Source organism: Notolabrus celidotus, chromosome 14, assembly GCF_009762535.1.
Source record: "Notolabrus celidotus isolate fNotCel1 chromosome 14, fNotCel1.pri, whole genome shotgun sequence".
NCBI classification, from domain to species: domain Eukaryota; kingdom Metazoa; phylum Chordata; class Actinopteri; order Labriformes; family Labridae; genus Notolabrus; species Notolabrus celidotus.
Genome location: NC_048285.1, coordinates 20,392,542 through 20,403,733, shown reverse-complemented (window position 1 = coordinate 20,403,733; position 11,192 = coordinate 20,392,542). Strand labels below are relative to the sequence as shown.

General features: G+C 40.1%; 2 protein-coding genes across 2 annotated transcripts; both read left to right on the top strand.

Annotated features, from left to right (window-relative positions):
* LOC117824927 (extracellular calcium-sensing receptor-like) lies at window positions 1-2,928 on the top strand. Its single transcript, XM_034700433.1, has 4 exons — window positions 1-856; window positions 978-1,199; window positions 1,318-1,441; window positions 1,651-2,928. The coding sequence occupies exons 1-4, from the start codon at window positions 11-13 to the stop codon at window positions 2,547-2,549; spliced, it is 2,091 nt and encodes a 696-aa protein (XP_034556324.1). The 5' UTR covers window positions 1-10; the 3' UTR covers window positions 2,550-2,928.
* Window positions 2,929-6,065: 3,137 nt separating this feature from the next.
* On the top strand, window positions 6,066-9,254 carry LOC117825361 (extracellular calcium-sensing receptor-like). The gene is made up of 6 exons (XM_034701168.1): window positions 6,066-6,169; window positions 6,292-6,577; window positions 6,687-7,511; window positions 7,633-7,854; window positions 7,973-8,096; window positions 8,305-9,254. Exons 1-6 carry the CDS (start codon window positions 6,081-6,083, stop codon window positions 9,201-9,203), a joined length of 2,445 nt encoding a protein of 814 aa, XP_034557059.1. The 5' UTR covers window positions 6,066-6,080; the 3' UTR covers window positions 9,204-9,254.
* The last annotated feature ends 1,938 nt before the right edge of the window (window positions 9,255-11,192 follow it).

The following is an 11,192-nucleotide window of genomic DNA, read 5'->3' as shown; positions in this document are numbered from 1 at the left end:
TTTTAGACCAATGTTGGTGTTCTTTTCACAGGTAAGTTACTTCTCAACATGTGCCTGCCTGAGTGACAAAACCAAATATCCTACATTTTTTCGGACAATTCCCAGTGACTACTTCCAGGCGAAAGCTTTGGCAGCACTGGTTAGACGTTTTGGCTGGCAGTGGATTGGAGCAATACAGTCAGACAATGATTATGGAAGGAATGGGATCCAGGCTTTTACTGAGGAGGTTAAGAAACATGGGATCTGCATTGCATTTGTTGGGACAATTCTTAGAACATACCCTATGGATAAAATGCTGGATGTTGTGGAAATTATAAAGCAGTCAACTGTCAAGGTCATCCTTGCTTTTGTTGCAGAGGGTGACTTTTACCCTCTGATGCAAGAGGTGGTAAAACAGAATATCACAGGGATTCAGTGGATTGCCAGCGAGGCCTGGATAACAGCAGCTCGACCCTCCACACCTGAAATGTACCCAGCTTTTGGTGGAGCCCTAGGGTTCGTGGTGCAGAAGATGGCTATTCCAAAACTCCAACCTTTTCTTACAAGCATCAGCCCCTATGCTGATCCAAGTGCAGCCTTTGTAAGAGATTTCTGGGAGATGGTGGTGGGCTGCACACCTGATCCACCTGGGGAGCACACAGGCACTAAGGCAGTGCATGAAGTATGCACTGGCAATGAGACATTAATGAATTCACAGGATGTGTTCTTCGATGTCACAGAGCTCAGAGGGTCTTATAATGTCTACAACGCAGTTTATGCCATCGCTCACGCCCTACATCAGCTGGTTTTCTGCCAACCAGCTGGAGGAAAAGTAATGAAACCATGTTTGAATTTATCAGAAATTCAGCCCAAAAAGGTGAGAAGTCATGCTATTGAAATCTGCCACTTCTCCAACACTCTGAAAATAATCAGTACAGTTTCCCTTGGATATATCTTATACATATGAACAATAATAAATAATGTATTCCTTTGCTCAGGTCACTGATCACTTAAGAAGGGTGAATTTCAGGAATCATTTTGGGGATGATGTGTTTTTTGATGCCAATGGTGACCCTCCTGCTTCTTATGATATTATCAACTGGCAGCTGAGAGATGGTCAGGTGCAACATGTCACAGTGGGTCATTTTGTTTCTGCTGCTAATGGTGATTATAAGCTCAGCATCAAGGACGAAGACATTGTGTGGCGGACAGGAGAAATGGTAAAAGCAAAGCTTTTTTTAATGCAACTGATCTGTGAGTTGTTAGTGTGTTTCTGAGTTTGTGCAGTTGCAAATGAATATTGCTGTTCAATCATCACATTATTTGAACTTTTTCCAGGTTCCGAAATCTGTGTGCTCTAATATTTGTCCAAAAGGAACAAGAAAAGCTCAAATAAAGGGAAAACCGGCCTGCTGTTTTGACTGTATCCCGTGTGCTGATGGAACTATAGCCAATTCAACAGGTATGAAAAGCATGTGTATGCTATAGAAATCAAACTTTCAGGATCCAGTGTTGGTGTGACGGTGTGGGTGAATGTGTCAAAGAAGTGCCCTCAAATTTCATAATTGCTATATCAGTTATGTGTTTTCTTACTTTGAATTTGGAGGGATATTGTTTACATTTTGAAAACATTAAGTCACAGCACTGAATTTCTCTGTTGATGTTCAACAGGTGCAGCTGACTGCACTCCCTGTCCTCGGGAATACTGGTCCAACAAGAGAAAATATGAGTGCATTCCTAAAACAATTGAGTTCCTGACGTACGTTGAGCCGATGGGAATCGCTCTCACAGTGGTATCCCTAATAGGGGCTTCACTGTCTTTGGTCACAATGATTGTCTTCATCTGCTACAGAGAAACTCCTGTCATAAAGGCCAGCAACTCTGAGCTCAGCTGTTTCCTGTTGTTTTCTCTTTTTTTGTGTTTCCTCTGTCCCCTCACTTTCATGGGCAGACCCACAGTCTGGACGTGCATGCTGCGCCACACAGCATTTGGTGTCACGTTTGCACTTTGTATTTCCTGTGTCTTGGGAAAAACTATAGTTGTAGTCACAGCTTTCAAGGCTACAATCCCTGGCAAGAAAGCTGCAACAAAGTTTGGACCTGCACAGCAGAGGATAATAGTTTGCTCCTGCACTTTGATTCAGATAGTTATATGTGTGTTGTGGCTGAAATTGAACCCCCCTTTCTCAGACATGGTTTTCAGATACAGCAACACAAAGATTGTTTTAGAGTGCAACACAGGCTCTGAGGCTGCTTTTTATGCAGTACTGGGTTACATCGGGATCCTTGCAATAATATGTCTGGCCCTGGCTTTTCTAGCAAGAAAGTTGCCTGATAACTTTAATGAAGCTAAATTTATCACCTTCAGCATGCTGATATTCTGTGCTGTCTGGATCACCTTTATCCCAGCGTATGTCAGCTCTCCTGGGAAGTTCACTGTAGCTGTTGAGATATTTGCCATTTTATCTTCAGCATTTGGATTATTGATAAGCATTTTTGCACCAAAATGTTACATAATATTGATCAAGCCAGAAAAAAATACCAAGAAACATGTCATGGGAAAACTGTAAAAATTTTAAAAATATGAGACCATGTCAAGAAGATTCTACTGTTATTTTGAATTTTCCCACAGTGTAAAGTTAAACCATAGCATATGTGCAAAGAAAGATTTATTTTATAAAACAAAAACACGCTTCAACAGCAATTTAATTTAATCTAGGTTTTTTGTTTTTTTTAATGAATTACGTTAATGCTCCTGATGTACTTCATGTCGAAACTATGGATGGTATGGTGTGCCAGTTGGCCTAGCTGTTTTAGGGCGTGACCCATGTACAGAGGCCACAGTCCTAAAAAAAAATTGAAAATATGTTGTGTCATGTGTTGTGATTTTTCATAACATCCAAATATTGCAATGTATCGAAGATCTCAATAAAAATCTATCAAACTTTACTTTTTTAAAAATGTTTTTGTGTCATTTGGATATGAAGTAGAAGTGGAATAGAAGAAGAAAATGGAATAGAAAGTTGTGTTTTTACTTGGTTTCAAACACATAGGTGTGGAAAACAAATCTGTGCATATTAGACTATTCATTTAATTTGGAAAGGTAAGGTCAGTAAGTGTTGGGGCTACAACCATATATCCATAACACTCACTGCTCAGACAGTAACTCTAGCTCTCTAAAATGAACTACTTAGCTGGACAGCTGTTATGTTTGGCGACAGCATCACGTTCACTCACCCCACGCTTACTTTTTGCCCTTGTTGGCCACCGTACTAAGCACAATGTAATATTACAGAAGACATGTCACTTCATCTACTCCCTCAAAAACCTCTCACTCTAATCAACTAGATATTTCAAATCAATGATTACAATATGCTAACAGGCCTCCTTTGAATAAATATGAAAATGAAATTGTAAATAACATGCCCTTCGAAGAGTTCTTAAGTGTTTATAAAACAGACTGAAATGATGCCTCTTCATGACCTACAAAAGCAAATTGTAGGTCAGATGTTGGCGCTGCTGATCTCAGAATCAGAATCAGAATCAGCTTTATTGGCCAAGTATGCTTGAAAACACAAGGAATTTGACTTTAGTAAACTGCTCTCTTTGTACAAAGCATAATAATAATAGGGTTAGGGTTGTGATTAGGGTTAGTGTTAGGATCAGGTTTAGGATTAGGGTTAGGATTGTGATTAGGGTTCAGGTTAGGGTTATGATTAGGGTTAGGGTTATGATTAGGGTTAGGATAAGGTTAGGGTTAGGGTTGTGATTAGGGTTAGGGTTATGATTAGGGTTAGGATAAGGTTAGGGTTATGATTAGGGTTAGGGTTATGATTAGGGTTAGGTTTAGAGTTAGGATTGGGGTTAGGGTTAGGATTAGGGTTAGGATCAGGGTTAGGGTTATGATTAGGGTTAAGGTTAGGATTAGGGTTAGGTTTAGGGTTAGGATTAGGGTTTGGGTTATGATTAGGGTTAGGATTAGGGTTAGGGTTATTATTGGGATTAAGGTTAGGATTAGGGTTAGGATTAGGGTTATGATTAGGGTTAAGGTTAGGATTAGGTTTAGGATTAGGGTTATGATTAGGGTTAGGATTAGGGTTAGGGTTATTATTAGGGTTAAGGTTAGGATTAGGGTTATGATTAGGGTTAAGGTTAGGGTTAGGATTAGGCTCAGGGTTAGGGTTAGGGTTAGGATCAGGGTTAGGGTTATGATTAGGATCAGGGTTAGGGTTATGATTAGGGTTAAGGGTTAGGGTTAGGGTTAGGGTTAGGGTTATGATTAGGGTTAGGATTAGGGTTAGGGTTAGAACCAGAACTAAACTTAAGCTAACAGAACCAGAACCAAACCCAAGCAAACAGAACCAGAACCAAACCCAAGCAAACCTAACCAGAACCGAACCAGACCAGAACCAGAACTGAACCAGAACCATACAAGAAACGTACAAGAACGGAACCAGAACGGAACCAGAACCGTACCAGAACCGAACCAGAACCAGAACCGAACTAGAACCAAACCAGAACCGAACTCAAGCAAACAGAACCAGAACCATACCAGAACCGAACCGGAACCGAACCAGAACCGACCCAGAACCGAACTCAAGCAAACAGAACCAGAACCGCACCAAACTCAAGCAAACAGAACCAGAACCAAACTCAAGTAAACAGAAACAGAACCAACTCAAGCAAACAGAACCAGAACCAAACTCAAGCAAACATTATTAATGTCCTCAAGTTGGCATTGAGAAAAATCTAATGCCTCAGCTTGGATGGGCTGATCCGTTTTCTCCTCTCAGTGAGTATTTGCCCGGTCAATTAGCAGGATGAATATCATGATTAAGCAGGTATATTTTGAGTTTGAGTTGAGTTGAGAAACATTTATGACCATTTTTGTCATTCAGTTCTATTTAGGTCATTAATGCACTGGTCCTATGATCATTATTATTATTGAATTATTTCAGTAAGGCAGCTTCCTGATTCCTTTGCTGGCTCTTTTGCTTTTTTCTTAGCTCATTTTATATTTTTTGAGAAAAGAGAAAGCTGAGATGTTGCCCATCATTGTTGCTTGGTTGCACTAATAAAGTGAAGTGCTGTACATCTGTGGTTGCATTGTTCTGTAATTAATTTGCCATAATTTTTAAGCATGTAAGAGATGATTTCATGGATAGCCATAGACTACATGTCTTTCAATGTAGACTTCCACTGAGAGGAACATATCATTTAGGAACTAAATTAGGAACTAAATTTAGACTGTCACACCAGCTTGATCAACAATGAAAATGTCCTGGAAATGTCCTGGAAAATAATCTCTGGAAAAGAGTGGGAACCCTGAATTCTGCACATGTCACTTTAGGGTCTCCGTAATTTTCATTTGCTTATTTCGCATTCCGTTATTTGGTTCAGTATTTTGATTTGCATGAGTGTGTTTCTTTTCATTGCTTTATTTGTTTGCCTTGATTGATTTGTTTGGGGTTTTTTGAGTCAGTTTAGTTACTTTAGAATTGCTTGTTTGGGGTTTGGTTGTATATTATATTATGCGTTTTAAAAAGAAAATTGTGTCATAAAATAAATAAACTTTTCCAAATTGTAACCTGCCTCTGCCCAGTGGTCTCTCAAACTTGTGTAGCTATTTTACTTAGCAAGTTAATTAATAGTTACTATTTCCAGGGGTGAAATTCCCCGGGGTGGCGTTGCCGATTCAAATACACGCCCGGTCCCTCACACCTCACTAAGTCTTACCACCTTGTCCAAATATACAATAAGTGTATTTTTGGTGCAAAGCCAAATGCTAAAATTAGTCAGTCTATATTGTATGTGTGTACTTAAATGTCAGTGTCCTGTGTGTCCTTACTGTAGCAGTATTGTACCAACCTTTCAGATTCAAGATCATTCTGTCCTTTGGGAAATAATCCAGCATTACGGAAGTGGGCATCTCCCTGCATCGGATACAGTTTATAAAATAGCTGTGTCCTCATCTAACATGCTGAGCAAACATGCAGAGAGCTATATTGTTGTTACTGTGTGCCCTCTATTCAAAAACTGTTTCTGGTTGTGAACTGTTAGGTAGGTTTGATATGCCGAGTTTGTTTAAGCAAGGAGATATAATGATTGGAGGGATTTTCCCAGTTTTCAACAAAGAGACGAGTAGATCTTCTGCATTCAAGAGCAATCCACCTGGTGTTGAATGTGTGGGGTAAGATTTACTACATTTGGCCTGTATATATTTCTAACGTGCTCCTTTTTTTTTTTTTTTTAAAAAGGCAATTGTGTGACTCTGCAACTTTGCAATCTCTTTAAATAACCTAAACATTTTAGGTTTAAACTACAAAATTTTCGGTGGACCCAAGTGATGATATTTGCAATGGAAGAAATCAACAAAGATCCTGCTCTCCTGCCAAACATATCTCTTGGCTATAGGATCCTTGATTCATGTGCATCTCCTTCAAATGCTCTGCGTGCTGCACTGACACTGGCAAGCAGACCTGAGGAGACGGAATCGACTTCACCGTGTACACCAGCTATATCTGCCCTTATAGCTGCGTCGGGATCAACGCAATCTATAATTGTGGCTGGAGCTCTTGGACCGTTTCAAGTGCCAATAGTAAGAGAATAAGATGATATTTCATTGCACTCATGTTTTGTGAAATGTTATGTTTTTGTAGTGATTGGATTGTGTTCTTTTTAGACCAATGTTGGTGTTCTTTTCACAGGTAAGTTACTTCTCAACATGTGCCTGCCTGAGTGACAAAACCAAATATCCTACATTTTTTCGGACAATTCCCAGCGACTACTTCCAGGCGAAAGCTTTGGCAGCACTGGTTAAACGTTTTGGCTGGCAGTGGATCGGAGCAATACACTCAGACAATGATTATGGGAGGAATGGGATCCAGGCTTTTACTGAGGAGGTTAAGAAACATGGGATCTGCATTGCATTTGTAGGGACAATTCTAAGAACATACCCTATGGATAAAATGCTGGATGTTGTGAAAATTATAAAGCAGTCAACTGTCAAGGTCATCCTTGCTTTTGCTTCAGAGGGTGACTTTTACCCTCTGATGCAAGAGGTGGTAAAACAGAATATCACAGGGATTCAGTGGATTGCCAGCGAGTCCTTGATAACAGCAGCTCGACCCTCCACACCTGAAATGTACCCAGCTTTTGGTGGAGCCCTAGGGTTCGTGGTGCAGAAGATGGCTATTCCAAAACTCCAACCTTTTCTTACAAGCATCAGCCCCTATGCTGATCCAAGTGCAGCCTTTGTAAAAGATTTCTGGGAGATGATGGTGGGCTGCACACCTGATCCACCTGGGGAGCACACAGGCACTAAGGCAGTGCATGAAGTATGCACTGGAAATGAGACATTAATGAATTCACAGGATGTGTTCTTTAATGTCACAGAGATCAGAGTGTCTTATAATGTCTACAACGCAGTTTATGCCATCGCTCACGCCCTACATCAGCTGGTTTTCTGCCAACCAGCTGGAGGAAAAGTAATGAAACCATGTTTGAATTTATCAGAAATTCAGCCCCAAAAGGTGAGAAGTCATGCTATTGAAATCTGCCACTTCTCCAACACTCTGAAAATAATCAGTACAGTTTCCCTTGGATATATCTTATACATATGAACAATAATAAATAATGTATTCCTTTGCTCAGGTCACTGATCACTTAAGAAGGGTGAATTTCAGGAATCAGTTTGGGGATGATGTGTTTTTTGATGCCAATGGTGACCCTCCTGCTTCTTATGATATTATCAACTGGCAGCTGAGAGATGGTCAGGTGCAACATGTCACAGTGGGTCATTTTGTTTCTGCTGCTAATGGTGATTATAAGCTCAGCATCAAGGATGAAGACATTGTGTGGCGGACAGGAGAAATGGTAAAAGCAAAGCTTTTTTTAATGCAACTGATCTGTGAGTTGTAAGTGTGTTTCTGAGATTTTGCAGTTGCAAATGAATATTGCTGTTCAATCATCACATTATTTGAACTTTTTCCAGGTTCCGAAATCTGTGTGCTCTAATATTTGTCCAAAAGGAACAAGAAAAGCTCAAATAAAGGGAAAACCGGCCTGCTGTTTTGACTGTATTCCGTGTGCTGATGGAACTATAGCCAATTCAACAGGTATGAAAAGCATGTGTAAGCTATAGAAATCAGCTTTCAGGATCCAGTGTTGGTGTGACGGTGTTGGTGAATGTGTCAAAGAAGTGCCCTCAAATTTCATAATTGCTATATCAGTTATGTGTTTTCTGACTTTGAATTTGGAGGGATATTGTTTACATTTTGAAAACATTAAGTCACAGCACTGAATTTCTCTGTTGATGTTCAACAGGTGCAGCTGACTGCACTCCCTGTCCTCGGGAATACTGGTCCAACGAGAGAAAAAATGAGTGCATTCCTAAAACAATTGAGTTCCTGACGTACGTTGAGCCGATGGGAATCGCTCTCACAGTGGTATCCCTAATAGGGGCTTCACTGTCTTTGGTCACAATGATTGTCTTCATCTGCTACAGAGAAACTCCTGTCATAAAGGCCAGCAACTCTGAGCTCAGCTGTTTCCTGTTGTTTTCTCTTTTTTTGTGTTTCCTCTGTCCCCTCACTTTCATGGGCAGACCCACAGTCTGGACGTGCATGCTGCGCCACACAGCATTTGGTGTCACGTTTGCACTTTGTATTTCCTGTGTCTTGGGAAAAACTATAGTTGTAGTCACAGCTTTCAAGGCTACAATCCCTGGCAAGAAAGCTGCAGCAAAGTTTGGACCTGCACAGCAGAGGATAATAGTTTGCTCCTGCACTTTGATTCAGATAGTTATATGTGTGTTGTGGCTGAGATTGAACCCTCCTTTCTCAGACATGGTTTTCAGATACAGCAACACAAAGATTGTTTTAGAGTGCAACACAGGCTCTGAGGCTGCTTTTTATGCAGTACTGGGTTACATCGGGATCCTTGCAATAATATGTCTGGCCCTGGCTTTTCTAGCAAGAAAGTTGCCTGATAACTTTAATGAAGCTAAATTTATCACCTTCAGCATGCTGATATTCTGTGCTGTCTGGATCACCTTTATCCCAGCGTATGTCAGCTCTCCTGGGAAGTTCACTGTAGCTGTTGAGATTTTTGCCATTTTATCTTCAGCATTTGGATTATTGATAAGCATTTTTGCACCAAAATGTTACATAATATTGATCAAGCCAGAAAAAAATACCAAGAAACATGTCATGGGAAAACTGTAAAAATAAAAAAAACATGAGACCATGTCAAGAAGATTCTACTGTTATTTAGAATTTTCCCACAGTGTAAGGTTAAACCATAGCATATGTGCAAAGAAAGATTTATTTTATAAAACAAAAACACGCTTCAACAGCAATTTAATTTAATTTAACTTAAGTTTTATTTTTTTTAATGAATTACGTTAATGCTCCTGATGTACTTCATGTCAAAACTATGGATGGTATGGTGTGCCAGTTGGCCTAGCTGTTTTAGGGCGTGACCCATGTACAGAGGCCACAGTCCTCAAAACAAATTGAAAATATGTTGTGTCATGTGTTGTGACTTTTTATAACATCCAATTATTGCAATGTATCCAAGATCTCAATAAAAATCTATAAAACTCCTTTTTTAAAAATGTTTTGTGTCATTTGGATATGAAGTAGAAGTTGAATAGAAGAAGAAAATGGAATAGAAAGTTGTGTTTTTACTTGGTTTCAAACACATAGGTGTGGAAAACAAATATGTGCATATTAGACTATTCATTTAATTTGGAAAGGTAAGGTCAGTAAGTGTTGGGGCTACAATCCTATATCCATAACACTCACTGCTCAGACAGTAACTCTAGCTCTCTAAAATGAACTACTTAGCTGGACAGCTGTTATGTTGGGCGACTGTAAGACAGCATCACGTTCATTCACCCCACGCTCAGAAGGATAGTGATTTGATGTGAGATCCCTTGATCTGCATGCCAAAGTGTAACTTGGCAATAGACTGAAACCTGACTACTTGAATTGCCCCCAGGTTTAATGAAGTATTTCTGTTATTACTCAGATAAGATGAAACATTTCATAAATGAGCTAACTTAGTTGTCGTTATTCACATTAAACTGAACATTTCCATTGATGGTAAAGTAAAGCTGACAAAGATTTTCTGCTTTGTCCTCGTCAGATTATGTGACACCTTCTTTCAACTGATTGATATGGTTCACGTTAGGGCCTGTGTACACTGATTGCAGTTTTTGTAGTGCTGGCCACCTTCAAAACCCCCACAGTAAAGGATTGTTTAATTTTTGGAGCACAACTGTGTTTAAAGTCACTTCTACATGACCTACCAATCAGAGCCAAGAAAGTGCTGGACTTCAGATAAACTTTGTTGACAACAATGGAGGGGGACCATACAGAGTGGCTAACTAGCTAAAACTGGCCACACTTGTTTTGACTAGAGCTGCTGCTAAAGCTACAACACTATATCTATACATGTTCTCATGCGTTTATCAGTCATGCATATAGTTTATTCATCACCCTTATTGTGTAAGTATTATGCTAGAACTAGCACAAGTATTACGCTAGCATTAGTTACAATGACTGACTAGGGCAGACATTCTGCAACGACCGAAGCAGTCTTCATTACAAGAAGTATTGTGCTGCAAAAGCTCTAACAATGCATATTCATAACAACATGCAAGAGTCCACTGAGAAGTAGTTTCTGATTAAAGGGATATTTCAGTTTTTTTGAAGTGGGGTTGTATTAGTTACAGTACACTATTGCTCCTGCTAGCCACAATGCATGCCGGTGAGCTCTTCCCCTTTAATGAGAAAATTCCCAGAGGACCGGTAGGCAAGCTAGGCTACAATTCTCTGCCGACGGGGCCTCCAATTTCGCGTAATTTCGCCAAAGTTGAGAAAATATGGTCCAGGAACTCATCACGGTGCAAATGAATGCACCAGTAGAAAAAAATGGAGCTATTCAGTTTGCCGTCAGAAACCCCCTTTATTTTGGCACTATTTTCGGACGCGCCTCGCAGACCGGTGTTCTTCCGCTGTATGAGCATGGATACATGATCCAAACAGCTGATCAGCGTGTATCCGAAGAGTTCTTAAGTGTTTATGAAACAGACTGAAATTGTTCCTCTTCATGACCTACAAAAGCTAATTATAGGTCAGATTGTTGGCGCTGCTGATCTGCGATCTACCAGAGGCGCAGGTTCGCGCAGCAGCACTTTAGCACGGGCG

Bases quoted from the DNA above. Each gene is read 5' to 3' on its own strand.
- LOC117825361 (XM_034701168.1), top strand. From the start codon at position 6,081: ATGATTGGAGGGATTTTCCCAGTTTTCAACAAAGAGACGAGTAGATCT. The intron at 6,170-6,291 runs GTAAGATTTACT...TAAACATTTTAG, and splicing joins CCTGGTGTTGAATGTGTGGG to GTTTAAACTACAAAATTTTC. The intron at 7,855-7,972 runs GTAAAAGCAAAG...AACTTTTTCCAG, and splicing joins TGTGGCGGACAGGAGAAATG to GTTCCGAAATCTGTGTGCTC.
- LOC117824927 (XM_034700433.1), top strand. From the start codon at position 11: ATGTTGGTGTTCTTTTCACAGGTAAGTTACTTCTCAACATGTGCCTGC. The intron at 1,200-1,317 runs GTAAAAGCAAAG...AACTTTTTCCAG, and splicing joins TGTGGCGGACAGGAGAAATG to GTTCCGAAATCTGTGTGCTC. The intron at 1,442-1,650 runs GTATGAAAAGCA...GATGTTCAACAG, and splicing joins AACTATAGCCAATTCAACAG to GTGCAGCTGACTGCACTCCC.